At 40.7% G+C, this 19,888-nt stretch overlaps 1 protein-coding gene across 3 annotated transcripts in view; it reads right to left on the bottom strand.

The window, feature by feature from the left end:
* Positions 1–19,888, bottom strand: part of SGCE (sarcoglycan epsilon) — a 38,838-nt gene that overhangs the window by 18,316 nt on the left and 634 nt on the right. For 2 of the 3 annotated variants that reach the window (XM_068404520.1, XM_068404522.1), the window contains exons 2-3: positions 2,792–2,914; positions 86–243 (exon numbers count right to left, since the gene is read on the bottom strand). In XM_068404520.1, coding sequence (XP_068260621.1) covers positions 86–243; positions 2,792–2,914 — 281 coding nt within the window. Of the gene's footprint in view, positions 1–85; positions 244–2,791; positions 2,915–9,339; positions 9,445–19,888 lie in introns of all 3 variants that reach the window. The other variant, XM_068404521.1, reaches the window with a different exon arrangement.

Raw genomic sequence — 19,888 nt, 5'->3', positions numbered from 1 at the left:
AAAATAAGAGGCAATACTTGTTGAGAGTTCTGAATCTCATACTCTAAAACAAAATACAACTTTTTGAACTCTTGAAAGAAAATACCTCAATGATGGTTGGTTTGCCCACATTTTCTACAGTTGGTGAGCCATACAGCACTCCATCACTGTATGGTGTCCTTTGTATATAGCGGAGCCATCCAGGTCTGTCAGGGTAACCCATTAAATTGGTATTAAATGTTATAGGATCGTTACTTATTTCACCTAGATAAGAAAAATTATATTAGAATATTGACAAGAAAATGCTATATGCCTTGATTTTGATGTTTCCACTAGAAAGTCTTATTCTTATTTCCAGTTATGTTTTCTAAACCTTTCCAAAAAGAAAAAAATACAGAAATTGCTAACCTTTACCATATCAGAAATATGTGAACTCCTATTTAGCACTTGTAAGTATTAAGAAATTCATATCTGAAAAGTGTAACCAACTGCAGAGATGAATGTACTGGTACTTCCTAGAGTCCTGGATAACTGAGTGATCAAGCTCATTAACTAGTAAGTTAGAGCTCAGTTCCACTTCGAATTGAAGCATCTAACCCTCTTACTATCAAAAGCACAAAAGTCTCAGTCCTTTAATTCCCAAAAAACTTTCTTCTATATATGTTGTTAATGATGGCTCGGGAGACCCAACGTACCTGGGAGAGCTTACTGTAAAGAGTGGCTGTGTAATCATCAATGCCTGCAAGCTTCTGTTAGCATCAGGACATACATACAGGTCTTCAGCACCAACAGCCTGGCAGTAGTTTTTCTTCAGAGAACAAATTAATTCAAAAAAGGACCAGACATTCCTGCAAAATGGATCTACCGGTGGCTACTAAATATAATGGTCCAGATGCAATCTCTAAAAGCCCCTCAAGTCAAACCAGTACAACAGTGCTCACGATTCTTATTGATACTCTTACAAACGTCTGGATTTGACTTCAGTTTATTTTAGCTTTTGGAAGTGAAGTCAGATGTGCCTAAGCACTACCAGATCCTCACCAGTGAGGCATGAGCACCATCCAGCTGAGGCACACAACTCAGGCAAACCCATTCTGTGCCTGCCCAGACACCTCTGCACGGCGCTCCAACTGGGCTTTGAAAGGGCAACAGCAGCCGTTGTAGGACAAGTGACAAGAGAAGAGAACAGGCAGATAACAGAAGGCAGAAACTGAGCCCAGTGAAGAAAGAACAGCTGTCATCTCCTCCAGAGAGGAACAAAGAGACCAGGACCTGTTGCCAAAGGGTAACTAGATTTCAGGTATGCATTTACATATCTGAGTGTGGGTAAAAGGGACCAGAACCACACCAAACCAGCACCGGGTGTAACACAAGTTTCCTTGCAATTCTCTTGGGACATCCCAGTAATCTTATCTATTGCATTCATAATAAAATTCCCAGCATCATGAATGATTTGGGGAAAATTCTGAAAGCCACCCGTGATACATTTTCATCAAGGTAGGCCATGCTAATGATCCAGCACAGCAGACAAAAATAAAAGGAGCATGGTATCATCTGGCCTTACAGTAAATTTCTGGTATGATCACAGTCATCTGTGGGTACAGCAATTTCAGCAGTATCTGAAATCAGATTCATACTGCCTTTGAATCACATGAATGTCGAGACAGGCTGGGGCTGTAAGGATTCGAAAGACAATCCACCATTAGTAAAATTTCCAGGTTCCTTCCATCTATGTGCCAAAACTGGCACAGAGGCAAACTTCACTCTGCCAGTCACTGTTACGTGAAATGAAGACTCAGGTATACATGTCAGGGAAAACATCCATTTTTCAAGGAGTAGAAATTCTTAAAACATTTGGTTTTATTCATGATAAAATTTAACCAATGCTAACAGAAGCTTATTTTTTCTTTAAAGTGAGTTTTGAAAATAGTTCTCTCAAATCAATTCAAAAGCTTATTAATGAAACAGGTTTTGATTATGTGTGCACTGTACATGTATTATAGGTTTTTCCTATTTTTACAGGAAAACAGGATAGTTATATTTATATAAATAGACTATATTCATATATTTATTATTCTTTATCATTATTGATAAGCACATGGGGCAGAATGCCCTCTTTCTCTTCCCACCCCCCTCGAATTGCTTACACATATTCTAACCTGCCAATAATTGATCCTTTAGCTTTACCTTAGTGTACGTCAAAACACCATACTTCGGAAATCACAGCTCTTTCTCTAGAAACAAACTGCTTACTAACATTAAACTGTTCCTAAATACAGGAAGAAGGCTGAATCCACAGAAATATTTGTTTTAAATGAATGAAAACATCATTATGTAGTCTCATATTTGATCTACTCTTCTATTTTGTCTCAAGTTTACTATATGCTTTCAAAGTACTCCTTCACATAGCCTGATACATACTATGTCTGAAACAGTGATCAGATAAATGGCATTTTTAACAGACATAATTATTAAACTTCCACAATTTCCTATTTAATGCAAAAGTGAAGAAAAGGTATACTTCCTAATCTCAGATATATAATGTGTTATTACACCTTCCCTAATCAGAAAGTACACAGTCACAATAAACAATTATGTGCATCTTTTCACAAATGACGATCACAAACCAGAACATTTTAAACTTGTAGGACCACATATTTTATTTCATTTGAAGATATTTCAATAGAAACTAAAAACTGTCCTTTGTATGTTATATGCTGAACCATAAAGTATGCTATATAGACTTGAATTTTTTTAAACATTTTTTTTTTCTACATTTTTATATAATATGGAAGAACTTAGCATCCCATACCAGGCTTTGGGTAAGGAGGAAATTCCCCCTTAAAGTACTCTCTCTCCAAAACATGAACAAAAAGAACTCCAGCAGAAGGGTATACATTCCGATCAGAGTGCACCTTAGACAGAATTGTGTACACTGAAAAGCAGAAGGAAAGATAAGAGATAGAAAAAAGCAAAAATGAGACATGCTCTAGAGAACACAGCATGCATTTCAACAGCAATGTGGGTATCTGGGATAAGGAAAGCAACAAATATTAGATACCTGTTAATAAGTTTTTTAAAAGGGTGCGTAGATTTAAGAACAGAACGCAGAGCAAACCCCCTCTTTGCCCAACAGGATCCCTTCCAACATTGCAATAAACAAAACCGGCTATGTTAGGATTTCAGAAGTTGTACAAGCTCTTTATTTTTATTGCAATAAGAAAACAACCCAAGGGAGGCTATTGTAATTTTATAGTTCATTTATTTGTAACATTACATGAATAAAAATACATTAAATGAATGACGCAATCATGTTTTCTTGATATTTTACATAAAAATAAGGAACATGAGAAATATGGAGGAACCTTACCAATCAATGGTACTGATTCCTCACTGAATGGAAGTGGCAGATTTTTCAGTTCTTGTGCAGAAAAGGACAAAGCAATTCACTTCAGCTGAGGATTTCTAGTTCTTAAAGCTAGACTTTCTTAGACCAGCAAGTTCAGATAACATACATCTAAAAACCTGGTTAGAGAGCTCGTTATTGTACTTGTATTGAAGGATAAAATGGAAGGACATAGGATGTTATAGGCCAGTCAGGTGTCACTGATTCCAAACAAAAAAATGAAGCATATTTTACAGGACTCAGAATTAAAAACCTAAAGGAAACTTAACTCAGAACAACCAGCATATGTAAATGCAATACGCTATTTTTTATGTAATTACAAATTTAGCTTATAAAAGCAAATCTTATTTAGGTATAATACATTTGACACAGTACTATATACACATTTTAATGAATTAGAAGATACAAAAATCATTATGATACATTAAATGGATAAGAAACCACTTTATCAACAAGTTTAAAAATTTAAGTATAAATGGAGAATGCTGATATAATAGGTATTTTTCATGGTGTCTTAACAGGACACACAGTAGGTCGTATTTCTATTCCATATTACTATTCAATTTTAAGTCAATACCCTGAAAGAATCAATCATTGCTGACAATTTTTGTTAACAAGATGAGGACTACACAAGTGCTAAATAAAGATAAGTCACAAATACAGAGACAGACAGCTACCTGCCTTGCTTGCTAAACTGAAAGAAATTTTATGAGAAGTCACGTCTCCGAACAAAGATCATAGGCCGTACAGCATGGGGGTCCTGCCACAGGGAAAAGTGACTCCAAAAGACACTTCAGAGTCGTCGTAACAAACTCATAGGAACAAACTCATACCTCTTAGAAGATGAAAGGGCAAATTTCAACACTTGGATCAATAAGCAAGATACATTTGAAATGTGGATCAAGCTCATGGAATTTTCTAATCCTGGTATAATTTCTCCAGATTTATCATTATATCAACCTTCTTACTTGAGATCCGCTTAAAAAGCCACTGCTAATTAGGTGTTAATCACAGACATTCCATCCCCCGAACCATGTACTCCGCGTGGAATCTCTCTCACCTAATTTTAGATGCCTACAGAAACAACATCCACCACTGAGTTAGTCAGGCTCCTTTTATAGTCAGCGGAGAAGAAACAGACGCTTCCAGGGGTTGATTAATTTGATTTCTCCTGTAAAATGAGATGAATCATGTCCTAGATTCCTGACTACACTGTCTAGATCTCCACTGACTGCAGAGGCAGCTGAAAGGAGATGCAGACATCTGTAATGCAGACCTCTACATTTAGTTACATACTTCCCAGTCTTCAAGGCTGATATTGCAGAATTAATAGTCTCAAGCTCTGGATATACTATTGATCAAATTCCATAGCAGTTGCTTCTTCCCACTTTTGGAAACTGCTTTTACCATAGTACTGAACAGAGCACCTTTCTAATTTCACTTCAAAGAAAAAATTAAAACGGATCCTGAAATTTAAATAGTTTATTACAATTTTGTGTGGTTAATGAACCAGTTACTGTAATTTTAATTATGTAGACTTAAGTACAGTAACATAGCTATTTGATTTGTATAATTAAAATTAGTAAACTGATGACCCAAAAACTTTTGCACTCACTTCCGTCAATGAGCTGTAAATAGAGCAAGGAAACTAATTCATTTCCTTTAAAATATTTTCAAGAAAAGCTGAAAAAGTAATTTATAACATTAATAGAGCAGAAAAGCTGACAAAAATATGGTGGCTGGCTGAAAATGCATCAAGCATCTAGAAAAAATCCATTTTTCCATTTCTGATGCTTTGACTCTACAATGAAAATCCATTTCAGACAGGAAGAACAGTAACTAATGTATATTTTCTCCATAAGCAACAGCTTTAGAAAGGAAGAAGGATAATAGAATCAGCAGTTACTGAAAAAAAAACATATCACGTATTTCTTTTGTCTGTCAGAGGAAATCTATTGCCACCACTAAATGCCTACCCATTCCTAGTAATGAGATGTTCTCTGTTGCTGGAGCATACCAATAAGGTTTTCATGCAGATATAAAACAGTGATCTTGGTGGAAGTCTAAAAATGCCTCTCAGAAGGAAAAAACTCACAAATCTGACCTTATAATGACAAACACATTGTAATGACACAAGTACAGAGATTAAGAATTCAAAAGTTCTTGCCCCCCTTGTCAGGAAGCTCTCTTCTTTTTCCCCTATGAAGCGCCCTCAAAATCAGAAGGAAAATGATGAGTCTGCAGCCCACTACAGCAATCACTGCTTTTCAGTAATGAAACAAGTGAAATGCTATTTTCTTCAGAAGCTTTTAAACCCCACAATTATTTTCATAAGACTACCTGAGACTGGAGATGAATCTGTAATCATCTTAGGTGATCTAGGCATGAAACTGAATATACTCACAAACTTCTAGATACTAATCTAATACAGCAGACTGCCAGATGTGAATTGCCTGGGCAGCAGGAAAACTATGATATAGTTGCCGTTATGGAAACATGGTGGGATGACTCACACAACTGGAGTGCTGCAATGGATGACTATAAACTCTTCAGAAGGGACAGGCAAGGTAGGAGAGGCAGAGGGGTGGCCCTGTGTGTTAGGGAGTGTTTTGATTGTCTAGAGCTTGAGAATGTTGACGACAGGGTCAAGTGTTTATGCGTAAGGATCAGGGGGAAGGCCAACAAGGCAGATATCATGGTGGGAGTTTGCTATAGACCACCCAATCAGGATGAAGAGGTAGATGAAATATTCTATAGGCAGCTGGGAGAAGTTGCATGATCAGTTGCCCTTGTTCTCATGGGGAACTTTAACTTACCAGATATCTGCTGGCAATACAATACAGCAGAGAGGAAACAGTCTCGGAAGTTCCTGGAGTGTGTGGAAGATAACTTCCTGACACAGCTGGTGAGTGAGCCAACTAGGGAAGGCACCCCACTGGACCTCTTGTTTCTGAACAGAAAAGGACTTGTGGGTGATGTGAGGGTTGGAGGCTGTCTTGGGCATAGCAATCACAAAATGAAAGAGTTTTCGATTCTTGGAGAAGGAAGGAGGTCAGCAGCACTGCTACCTTGGACTTCTGGAGGGCAGACTTTGGCCTGTTTAAGAGTTTCGGTTGACAGGGTCCCTTGGGAGGCAGTCCTGAAGGGCAAAAGAGTCCAGGGAGGCTGGACACTTTTCAAGAAAGAAATGTTAAAGGCTCAGGAGCTTAATGCCTTCTTTGCCTCAGTCTTTAGGAGTAAGACCAGTTGTTCTCTGGGTACCCAGCCCTCTGAGCTGGAAGACAGGGATGAGGAGCAGAATAAAGCCCCCATAATCCAAGGGGAAATGGTTAGCAACTGCTACACCACTTAGACACACACAAGTCTATGGGGCCAGATGGGATCCACCCAAGGGTACTGAGGGAGCTGACGGAAGTGCTCACCAAGCCAATTTCCATCATTTATCAACAGTCCTGGCTAACCGGGGAAGGTCCCAGGTGACTGCAGGTTAGCAGGTTAGCAAATGTGATGCCCATCTACAAGAAGGGCTGGAAGAAGGATCCGGGGAACTACAGGTCTGTCAGTCTGACCTCGGTGCCAGGGAAGGTTATGGAGCAGATCATCTTGAGTGCCATCATGCGGCACATACAGGACAACCAGGCAATCAGGCCCAGTCAGCATGGGTTTATGAAAGGCAGGTCCTGCTTGACTAACCTGATCTCTTTCTATGACAAGGTGACCCACTTACTGGATGAGGGAAAGGCTGTGGATTGTTGTCTACCTGGACTTTAGTAAAGCCTTTGACACAGTCTCCCACAGCATTCTCCTGGAGAAACTGGCCGCTCATGGCTTGGATGGGCAAATGCTTTGGTGGGTAAAAAACTGGCTGGATGGCTGGGCCCAGAGAGTTATACTGAATGGAGGTAAATCCAGTTGGCGGCCAGTCACAAGTAGTGTTCCCCAGGGCTCAGTACTGGGGCCAGTTCTCTTTAATATCTTTATCAATGATCTGGATGAAGGGATTGAGTGCACCCTCAGTAAGTTTGCAGACAACATCAAGTTGGGTGGGAGTGTTGATCTGCTTAGAGTAGAAAGGCTCTGCAGAGGGATCTGGACAGGCTGGATCAATGGGCCGAGGCCAACTGCATGAGTTTCAACAAGGCTAAGTGTCAGGTCCTACACTTGGGTCACAACAACCCCATGCACCGCTACAGGCTTGGGGAAGAGTGGCTGGAAAGCTGCCTGGCAGAAAAGGACCTGGGGGTGTTGGTCAACAGCCAGCTGGATATGAGCCAGCAGTGTGCCCAGATGGCCAAGGCGGCCAACAGCATCCTGGCTTGCATCAGAAATAGTGTGACCAGCAGGACAAGGGAAGTGATTGACCCCCTGTACTCGGCACTGGTGAGGCTGCACCTCGAATCCTGTCTTCAGTATTGGGCCCCTCACTACAAGAAAGACATCGAGGTGCTGAAGCGAGTCCAAAGAAAAGCAACGAAGCTGGTGAAGGGTCTAGAGCACAAGTCTTATGAGGAGTGGCTGAGGAAACTGGGGTTGTTTAGCCTGGAGAAAAGAAGACTCAGGGGCGACTTTATTGTTCTCCACAACTACCTGAAAGGAGATTGTAGCAAGGTGGGTGGTCGTTCTCTTCTCCCAGGTAACAAGCAATAGGACAAGAGGAAATGGCCTCAAGTTGTGCCAGGGGAGGTTTAGATTGGATATTAGGAAAAATTTCTTCACCAAAAGGGTTCTAAAGCACTGGAACAGGCTGGCCAGGGAAGTGGTTGAGTCACCAACCCTGGACATATTTAAAAGACGTGTAGATGTGGTGCTTAGGGACATGGTTTAGTGGTGGACTTGGCAGTCCTAGGTTAATGGTTGGACTTGGTGATCTTAAAAGTCTCTTCCAACCTAAACTATTCTACAATTCTAAATTCCCTGTGGTAGATAGAAATCTCAGGGACTGTGAAAGGCTTTCACAACTAACCATGGGAAACTAAAAATCTTCACTACATAGGATCACAACAGATCCCTGCTAGAAAAAAAAGATAGCATCAGCTACCTCGACAGCACTGTTTTCTTCTTTCTTGTTTCCAGATCCCTTGGAGGACTTTCTGTAGATCCCAAGATATACCTGTGCAGAACGGTTAGAAGTTCTCGAGATTGGGAAAGAAATAGATTAATTGGGAACTGAAGGCTGGAAAACACGCATCACTCTTCTTGAAACATGTACAGAAACTGTCCCAGTTGTTCTTCTTGTAGGTGTTGAACATGGGCCCAGCCAGGAATTCAGCTAGGATTATATCAGACTCCAGCCCAGAACCTATTATCAGATACAGATGATCTCCATCTCCAGAAATTTCAGAAGATTTACCATGTAGGTTGAAGCCTGTATGTTGATGATTTTCAGAAAAAAAATCCACCTGGAAATTTTTTCCAGGAATTTCAATGGGTTCTCTCCCCATTGATTTTTAGCAGATGAAGCACAATCCCAGAAAGAACTTGATCTGGGGGCCAATCTAGATTGCCTGCCTGGATAGGCAATCAGTGCAAAGCCTTTTCTCAGCTAGTGTACACTAGCTAAAATACTATATGTGTACTTGCATAAATGGCAGTAAAATAGTCTTTTTACATACATATATGAAAAGATTTGTTTAAATTGTTACAGACAAGTTATTGTACTAAGCAAACTGCAGAGGTATCTCCAAGCAACCAGCCGTGATAAGAAAATGTGCAATATTAGGCATACACACAGCCATTATTTCAAGCAAAGCTACAGGAACAGAAAAAGTTGGGGAAGACTCACAAAGACACGCAGGTCTGTGAATGTTTAAAAGACTGAAGAAATGTAAAATTTTCCAAATTACTTACCTTGAAATAGCACCTTATTCCTAAAGCATGACTGAAAAAGCAAGAGCAATATTAAAAGCAGATTTGACTGAACCAACATGGGATTTAAATTTACAACCTAAACTCACCATTGCTCTCAACAGCCTTTATTCTGCTGATAATATAACTGTGGGCTTGCTTAGTCGTCCAGTTAACTGTTCCATTATTGCCATCAGCAGAGCTTAACAAAAAAGCTTTTCAGAATAAAACAAATGCAAAAAAATTTAGTCAGATTAACAGACTCCCACAAACCAAGTATCAGATGCCTTCTAAACCAGGTTTTGGTTTTAGTCAGAGTTTAGGAACCTCAGGTTAAAAAAATGGTTGCGTTTGATTTGAATATATAAACATATAATAATCTTTCTGATAGTCACCTTTTTGACACTCATTTTTCCAAATAAGCTAAGTTTACAATAAATGCTTAAACCTCTGCAGACACTTCTGCTGACAAGACCACAAAGAGCATTCTCTGATAAATATATTTGCACTGGCAAAACCTCATTTACAGGCAAAGACATATCTAAAGTTACTTTCACTGGCATAGTATATTTTGGCCAAAGTAGGGAAAGTAACATAACCAAGAGCACAGCTTTGCTTATATACTGACGCTTTGCTTACATAAAGACACACGGGGCTGATCGCCTTGCCTTGCCAGCATAACCAATAATTGATTTTGAAAAAAAAAGAACCAGCTAAAAATAGTTGTCTTCATCCTACACAGCTAGAACAGGTAGTTGCCTTAAAACAACTGGATCAGCACAGTTGAAGCTTCAAGAAGGTTTAAATGTGGTGAGAAGCAAACGATTACAGGAGACAGAAAGCAGCTGTGGAGCTGACAGAAAGGTTCCATTTTACCCATAGCAGAACTGCCTGAGAAAGCTCCCTTCTCACTTCTCACTTTTTGTTCTTTTGTTCCCTTTCTTCTGTGATGAATAATAGATGTATCAGCTGTTTGTATAGTTACATGCCAACTGAAAGTGAAGAGGGAAGGAACTGCAGTCAGATGCTAGGAAAGGGAAAGTGGCCATAATAAATAGTCTTTCTTTTGAAATAGTTTGGGAGCGAGAACTCATGTCACACACCAGTTAAAAGATGTTACCGGATTAGCATCTCAACTTCCTTCTAAAAATAGCAATATCAGAAACATCAAGTAGCAGTACTTGCGTACAGATACACCAGTTTGCAGGATGAACGCTTACTGGCAAACACTCAAACTATGCAAGTATCATTTACACTAGAAACTTAAACATCTGTGGAAACTTCTGACCTTTCAGCTATTACATTACTGATATCGCATTCTCCGAACAGAATTTAGGAGGCCCAACAGATCTGGCTTAAGTAGTAGTCAACATACACAAATAATCTATGCACATGAGTGAGCCATTTATTAATGATAATTTACACAAAACACCTAAAATTGAATTGAGGATAAAAGCATAATAAAAAAATTACGTGTTCAAATAATCATATCAACACAATAACATTTCTAAATTATGAATTTCTGTTAAGTTTCTTTAGATTTTCAATATACAGAAAGGATCTGATTTAACATAAACTTATTACTCACATCCACTGTTTTACATCTGTCTTGCAAGACAGAGAACTTTCTCCCTGCTGAATTGATCTGCATACGTTGCAAGTCTTAATATAATACCATCCTAGGGATTATCCAACTCAGTACTGCATATGACCTGTAGTGTAAGTTTTCTATAATTCTTGGAAAACTCAAGAAATTCCAAAAAGGTAAAATAAAGTTGTTCCAATATTTCAACAGGATGAGCTGGGCAATCAGAGGCTTATCAGCAGTAATACAAGATTTGATTACTGAATTATTAAATGGAGAAGAGTATTATACTTATCACAGTCAACAAGGATTTAATGCACCTTTTCAGACACTTTTGATGACCCCACAAGCTTTTTTTTCTGATAAAGATAGCAATAATGACATGTTACCTTTAGATATACAGCATATACAGATATACCTAGCACTCTGATTCAGAAACTAGATACAAAATCATTCTAGCATATTTAAATGGAATAATAAAAAATGACAGGTCCAAGATGTATTTTTTAATATAAGTGATCATTAAGTGTCTTTGATTTGGGTTCACAAGTTGTGCAAGGTTTAGCTGTGGGGATTAAAGAGGTTACCTGTCCACCTCTCCACCCTACGCTGCATTTCACAGGGGAACTGGAAAAGCAAACAGTGTGCCTGTTTTCAGATCCTAGAGTTTACAGTGTGATGTTGTAATATAAATATATATCACCATCTATTTGATTTCAAATGACAGGTGTGAAATAAAAAAATTCAGGAGCACACTGCCCATTCAACAGCTTGCACCACAGGAAAGGCAGTCTCAAGAAAGAGAATAGGGCTACTGGATAGTTAATTTGTTATATGAGATTTCTAGTGGGCCTCACAAGGTTCTGGCATTGGCCTTATGCAATTTGACTTTTATATATATAAATAATATATATAAATATATATTTATATAAATATTTATATAAATAAAATTACCTGGATGTATAATATATACTGATAAAATCTGCAGGTAAAAACAAAGGCTAGAAGATTGATAAATAATAGAGATGACACGCTACTAACACAGAACAGTCTGCATTGTTTGGTAAAACGGTGATCAGTGACGTGCACTTCAATAGAATAAAATGTAAATGCGTACCCAGGAACAAAGGGGGCATGCCATACGCACACTATAGAGCGCGTGCTTCAGGGATGCTGAACTTTGATAAAACACTTGGGACATACGTCAGGTAATAACTGGTTGAACAGAAGCTTTCAGCAGAAGACTGGTTAGAACAGCTGATACGTAAACAGCAACATCAAGGAGAAGCAGGAAGATTTTATTTTTGTGCTTGACACAGATACGATCACTGTTCTGTGTGTAGTGTCTTACTGTGTCTAGTACTTACACAGAGCCTTCAAGAAGCATAGTGACAACATGAAGAAAGCTCAGGGAAGATCTGTGAATATGATTAAAGGATGACAAAAGAGGCCTTATACTACAGAATGCAGGGAATCAAACTATGCATTTTATCAAAGAGACAGTCTAGAATTAATTTGATCAGCTTTGTACTTACACTGAAAAAAATGTTAAGTGTCAGGCTCTCTAGTTTGTTACACATGTTGCCACAGTTGCTGGAGCACCCACCAGTGCTTCTAACAGCAAGAGCAACTCACAGCTCTGTGCCTGGGACTTGAACATGCCCCGGTGAAGTACATCTACAGTGTTTTCTTTTTTATTTTCTTTAATTATATTTTTGTTAATTAATCTTTTAATTTTATTTTCCTTAAATTAATCTTTTTTATTTTTCTTTAATGTTTTTCTTTAATTATATTTGTATTATTTTATAAATAAAAATTCTATTTCTATTATTTTATACTATGTTTTCCTTTAATTATATTTGCATAGGTTTTATGTGAAGGTTTTAAGGATTAATATTTAACAGAGAGGATACAACGATTTCTGCCCACCTCCCAGTCAAAAAAGGACCTAAGCATCACGGACCAACTTGAGTTTCCCCATTCCTTTATCACACTCTAACATCCATACACCATCCTGCACCCTTACCTATCCTCCTTACTGCTTCTTTGAAGTAGGATCTCAAGCACATCTCTCCTACTACTAATGCAGCACACAGCTCCAGCTCTCAAAATCCAGCATTCCACCTCTCTCCCAAACCTCCACCTTCACCTGGAACCTGACCTAAATACATGCTTGTTACTTTCATGCCACAGACCAGAACATCAGGCCATGCTTCCACAACCCCTTATCTCTTACCGCGCAACCCTGCTCCAAAAAACTACCCTCGCACTCCTCTACCACATATCCCATCCGTCTCAGAGTCCTTCCTACACCCTGAGCCGGGAAGCACAGGTCCATACACGGCACAGATTTCTGACAGGCTGCTGAGAACCACGGAGCAGGACAGTTAGAAACTGACACTGCCGAGTTGAAACAAAACATCTGTCAAGAGGGAACCAGCTACATTGAGGTGCTTAGCCCAGAGCTCAAATCAGAGCTTGTACCTAGGCCATTACTGAGGATGGACTGCTGTCCCCACTGAGATACTTGCCCAAGGGGTCACACTGTCCACTAGCAGAGGCAGAAGTTGCACCACCACCTACTCTCCCTCCTCTTCCAACCTCCATACTCCTTTCTCTTACCAAATACACAGTACATAAGCAACCATCACTGCAGAAATTTACTATGAATTAAAGTGGATTCTCTCAGTGGAAATTCACATCGAGACTGTATATTTTCTAACAGGTAAGATCCTCTTCAACGACAGCTACTACGTAAGAAATAAGAATTAACTTGTGTTAGTTCTCCATTGTGGATTGCTCAGGCCCCTCTGCACTCCATTTATTACAACGGTGTAGAAGTTCAAATCAAACCCAGAAACATTTCTAAGCTCTAATTCATTTTTGTTCAGCAGATAACAGTTTTCTACCTGTTTCTGTGCTACCCATTGATTACTGTAACATCTGAATATTTCTCCAAGATCATTCGAGAAAAGTAACTGAATAAGCCATTATGTCAGTCTCACTGTGAAACTCTGGCATTTGCATTCTCAGGAATGCTGCAAATTAAGTACTGGGAGAACAAAAACCTCCTGCTTTATTAATAGTAACATTTACCCACCACCATTCTCCCTCCTACTGCAGGCCTGACAAGAGAACCAAATGAGATTAGCTTTTCCATGAAGGCGAGGAAAACATTGCTAGTTCCTGCGGTCCAGCCCCAAGCTCACGGTGTAACCAAGGGGTATGGCCAGGTCACCCTGTAAGCCTGCTATTCCAGGATGCCCCTTACATTTCTATCATCTCTTGACATGAATTATCAGAGTATCCCTACAATTACATTCCAAATTTCTGATGTGGCAATTGATCTAAAAGACTAAAGGAATTCAGAAAAGTCATAGATTTCAAGACCCTGAGATTTCTGTCTGATCACTAGATTGTTCTAACTTCTCACTTTCATGGCTTGGACTGCCACTAAAAATAATCTACATTTAAAAGGCATTTTGGTGGTATGTGTTGCAATTGTAACAACATTTAGACATAGTCTATGTTTATGTAAACAATTTTTTTTAGTATTATATATTGAGTGCCATAACTATGCTGTTAACAAAACAACGTATTGTTGTAACAATGCAAAGACCTTTGTAACATATTCATGCCAATTCCAACACAGCAATACTTATCAGTGAACACTGAAATCTGTACCTTCAGCTCTCAATCTGTAGCACTCTGTTTCGCATTGAAAACACTTCAGCAAGATAGTAATGTAAAAACTCTTCTCAGGTTAGAGCACTTCTTGCTACTTCTTGCTTGAAAAGCAGTTCAACTGATTAGGAGGAAACCCACCATGTGTTCTCTGGTTTCTTGGCTATTCTGTTTCTTTCAAATTCCTATGGAAGTAATCAAAACTAGCAACTCCCTCCTTTCCTCTAGAGCTCTGACAAAATAAGTCACTCTACACTGATAGTGTCTGCTGTAAATTTATCAGTATCTATTCAAGAAGAGCCCAAAAGCTGTACCAAAACAGATACTCTTGTTCAGGTTTGAAATTCTTTCTTCTTACGTTGATTGCAAATAATCCTCTTCTAAAGAAGGGGTTTTACTTTGGTGACTAATTCGCGAAGTATTTTAATGAACTTCTAACCAAATCTAAAAAAAAACCATTACGGAGCAAAAATAAGCCTCTCTTCACATACTAAAAGTTACATCTAGAAGATGAATTCCTGCTATTGTCTGGCTTTGGGATCTCTAAGATGTCTCCATGTAAACTATACTCTCTATAAATAATGTGCTTCTGTAATGAAAAGCATATTAATGGAATGGCTAGCTTCTCCCTCCTATAATTACTTATTCAAGCAAGTACTTACTGACAATAGATCTTATTTATTGATTTGTGTCACATTAGTACAAAGACTTGACAGGCACCATCTTCACAGGCAGATATTCAGAGTCCTGTAAGAAGAAAAACTGTTTCTTTCCCTAACGGTTGTACCCACAAAAGAAAAAAGGGCAGGTACACAACAGTATTAGTTTGAAAACACTGAAAGAGCAGATCATCCATGAAACATTCTGCCTCCCTCTGCAGGGTGCGGCTGAGAAGCTGAGCATTGCCAATAGCACTGCTGCTGTGAACAGCAGGACGAGCGCCGGATCTAGTTCAGTCTCCTGAATACCCATCCTAGCCCGTGTCTTAAACTAGCCTATGTTTGCAGCCCTGCTGAAAGCGGGGATGCTCAGCACATTTTGGCCACCTAGCACACACCAGCGTAAATCATCCCGTGTCAGTCCTGGTCAGCAAACTGATTTCAGTGAAAAATTTTCAGTGAACTCCTTGGAATTAAACCTTGCAAGAGAGGTCATGGACAACAGAAAGGGCTTCTTCAAATACATTGCAGGTAAAGCCAACACTAGAGGCAATGTAGGCCCACTGATGAATGAGGTGGGGGTCCTGGAGACAGAGGATAAAAAGAAGGCGGAGTTACTGAATGCCTTCTTTGCCTCTGTCTATACTGTTGGAGGCTGTCCTGAGGAGCCCCGGACCCCTGAGGCCCCAGAAGAAGTCAGGATAGAGGAGGAATCTGTCTTGGTTGATGAGGGCTGGGTCAGGGACCAATTAAGCAACCTGGACGTCCATAAATCCATGGGCCCTGATGGGATGCACCCGCGGGTGCTGAGGGAGCTGGCGGAAGTCATTGCTAGGCCACTCTCCATCATCTTTGCTAAGTCGTGGGCAACGGGAGAGGTGCCTGAGGACTGGAGGAAAGCGAATGTCACTCCAGTCTTCAAAAAGGGCAAGAAGGAGGACGCGGGTAACTATAGACCGGTCAGCCTCACCTCCATCCCCGGAAAGGTGATGGAGCAACTTGTCCTTGGTGCTGTCTCTAGGCACATCAAGGATAGGGGGATCATTAGGGGCACTCAGCGTGGCTTCACCAACGGGAAGTCATGCTCAACCAACTTGATAGCCTTTTATGAGGATGTTACCCGGTGGATAGATGACGGTAAAGCTGTGGATGTGGTCTATCTCGATTTCAGTAAAGCGTTTGACACAGTCTCCCACAGCATCCTCGCAGCTAAACTGAGGAAGTGTGGTCTGGATGATCGGGTAGTGAGGTGGATTGTGAACTGGCTGAAGGAAAGAAGCCAGAGAGTAGTGGTCAGTGGGACAGAGTCCAGTTGGAGGTCTGTGTCTAGCGGAGTCCCTCAAGGGTCGGTTCTGGGACCAGTTCTATTCAATATATTCATTAATGACTTGGATGAGGGATTAGAGTGCACTGTCAGCAAGTTCGCTGATGACACAAAACTGGGAGGAGTGGCTGACACAACGGAAGGCTGCGCAGCCATTCAGAGAGATCTGGACAGGCTGGAGAGTTGGGCGGGGAGAAATTTAATGAAATATAACAAGGGCAAGTGTAGAGTCCTGCATCTGGGCAAGAACAACCCCATGTACCAGTACAAGTTGGGGGCAGAGCTGTTAGAGACCAGCGTAGGGGAAAGGGACCTGGGGGTCCTAGTGGACAGCAGGATGACCATGAGCCAGCAATGTGCCCTTGTGGCCAAGAAGGCCAATGGCATCCTGGGGTGTATTAGAAGGGGTGTGGTTAGTAGGTCGAGAGAGGTTCTCCTCCCTGTACTCTGCCCTGGTGAGGCCGCATCTGGAATATTGTGTCCAGTTCTGGGCCCCTCAGTTCAAGAAGGACAGGGAACTGCTAGAGAGAGTCCAGCGCAGAGCCACGAAGATGATTAAGGGAGTGGAACATCTCCCTTATGAGGAGAGGCTGAGGGAGCTGGGTCTCTTTAGCTTGGAGAAGAGGAGACTGAGGGGTGACCTCATCAATGTTTATAAATATGTAAAGGGCAAGTGTCAAGAGGATGGAGCCAGGCTCTTCTCAGTGACATCCCTTGACAGGACAAGGGGCAATGGGTGCAAGCTGGAACACAGGAGGTTCCACTTAAATATGAGGAAAAACTTCTTTACGGTGAGGGTGACCGAACACTGGAACAGGCTGCCCAGAGAGGTTGTGGAGTCTCCTTCTCTGAAGACATTCAAAACCCGCCTGGACGCGTTCCTGTGTGATATGGTCTAGGCAATCCTGCCCCGGCAGGGGGATTGGACTAGATGATCTTTCAAGGTCCCTTCCAATCCCTAACATTCTGTGATTCTGTGATTCTGTGATTTTTGTTTGTGGGCAGAGTAGTTTTCAGCCAGATGACCCAATTCACAGTATCACTGTACGACTTATTCAGTGCCCACAAGGGAAGCAGTGAAAAATGCCTAGCTGTGGCAGGGCAGGAGAATGTTTCCTGGCAGCAATGCAGCTTTATGACAAATTAAGATGACCATGTAATCACAGCTTCCAAAGTGAGGACTAACGAGCTCCCCCCATTTTGACCCCTTTATAGGGGAGGTGGAATATGACTCCATCCCTGTACAACTCCCTATTCATGGGATAAAACAGGGGTTCCAGGGACAACATGGCCACTGACAACTAATTCTTTATGTGTAGAAATATAGGGCAACAACCATAAAATGGCCACAGTCATTCAAACAACATTTTGATGACCATTCTCTCTCTAGAAGCAGAATATGGGGGCAATTCATTGCTCTGCCAAACTAATATGGCAGACATCTCTACTAGTATATTCTAGTAAACTTCTACCATGTCTGTTACTGTGAAGCTAAAGTCAAAGAACAACTGCCTAGTCTGTATTAGAAATGCTTAATCCTAAATGTCACTTCTCACAACAATGTCCCATTTTTTCTAGCAGTGGAGAAAGTGATCATCAGCCAGTGTCTGAGAGTCAGTACCATCAATTTGAGCACTGTATTAGCACCCTGGGAGCAAATGTTGGACTTCTGAAATCACTCTTACACCCTTTAAACTCTTAAATCTCTTGAAATCTCTGGATTTTGAGTTAACGTTTTGCCACAGGGAGGGCAGGGAGGAGTGGGAGGGGGACAACCTGGACTTCTGATAGCAGCCAGCCTCCTCCAAAAAGCCTTTAAGTATGTGTTTCATACATCTTCAAGAAGTGCAAAAAGCATAAGTTTCTTCTGTAGATCAAGTGCTACAACAAAAATGGGAAAAACTAATCTCTATTAGAGAAGAATTCAAAGAAATCTATTTACAGATCTTGTGCTACTTCTCATGTTCCATTTTGTCCATAAGATGTCTTTTGCCTGGCTAAGTAATGCTTCAGTACTGTAGAGTCTACTTAAGAACAGGATTCAAAATAAAGGATTTTCATGCAGGGCTGTGGCTCATCTCAGAGCCAGCAGATGAGGTTTTTTCACATGATCATAGTTGAGATGTCAAGCTCTAAGAAAGCTGAAAGATGCTACCATGAAAACAACGGGGTTTGTTTTGGGGTGTTTTGGGTTTTTTTTTTTGCTTGAGGGGGATGGAGGAAGATCAGTTGAGCTCCTAGAACAGTTTGTATCATTCAACTTCTACAAGCTGTCTTGTACTGTACCTAAATTCAGATCAGGGACATACAACAAAACTCCACCTTGATGAAGAATAAATTTTATATAGATAACTTTTAAAAGAACTTAACTGAAGTTCATGCTTCCTTTTTTACATTGGTCTCAAACTGTGTATTCTGCTGTTTTAACTAATGAAATCCAATTGAACTAAGCTTTAAAAGGTCTGAATTTGAAGTGGAAAATTTAACATTAAAAAAACCTTAAGACCTCTTCCCTTACCACGTAGCCTGGAAGGAACTTGTGGATTAAGCTCACAACTCAGCTTCATTTCAGTTAAACTTTTTCAAACTTAATGTCTTAGTTGATACTGAAAGCTTATCCTAAGACTGTCCTAGTTCTTTCTTGGTTGCTATCCCACAACTGGTCTTGGGAGAAGGAGGCAGAAGAGGCAGGAAGAATTTCCACATAAGGAGAAAGCAGTACTCTTCCATCTAACAAATACAAAGTTTTATCCTCACATTGAACAATTTAACACTTAGGTGCTAACTCCGTCTTTAATATATCCAGTGCCTCCTGCTGTCACTATCCTATGACAAGTATGGCCATATACTTAAAGAAGTATTAGAAATGCACCTAGATATTATTCAAGAAGATATTGAGCAGATTGTCAGCTTTCTGACAGACTACCGACCTCTCAGACCATAAAATAACCTAAAGAAATTGAGTTCTTACTGATAACTTGCTCTTAGGGTAGCAACAGTCTCACAAAGGCACTCCTGTGGCTGGGCTGCTATTAACTTTGAAGTATTTCACTGTGAAGAACCTTGCAGGTGTGAAACCTGCCTACTGCAAGACAGCTATTATTTACATGCGTTAGGGAGCAGGATTAAGACTTCTTCTGCAGTCTTAATTCTGACACAGCTGGGTTAAGTGCTCAAACTGAGAAATAATTTGCGGAGGGGGGAGCGGGGGGGATACGAAAGATATCCCTGTACTCAAAACAGCCCAGCCCTTGGGGACAGGCACCAGCCCTGTCAGGTCGAGGGAGGGGAGGCGAGAAGCAGGCGCTGCCGCCCGGCCCGGCCCGTCCCCGGGAGCGGAGCCGCCCCCGCCACCCAGCGGTTCTCAGCCAGGCCCCGCTCCCGCGCCCTGCCGGCAAACCCGCTCC

This window comes from Nyctibius grandis, chromosome 7 (genome assembly GCF_013368605.1).
Source record: "Nyctibius grandis isolate bNycGra1 chromosome 7, bNycGra1.pri, whole genome shotgun sequence".
Classification (NCBI taxonomy): Eukaryota; Metazoa; Chordata; class Aves; order Nyctibiiformes; family Nyctibiidae; genus Nyctibius; species Nyctibius grandis.
The sequence above is the reverse complement of the archived record's forward strand: the minus strand, read 5'-3'. Positions and strand labels throughout refer to the sequence as shown.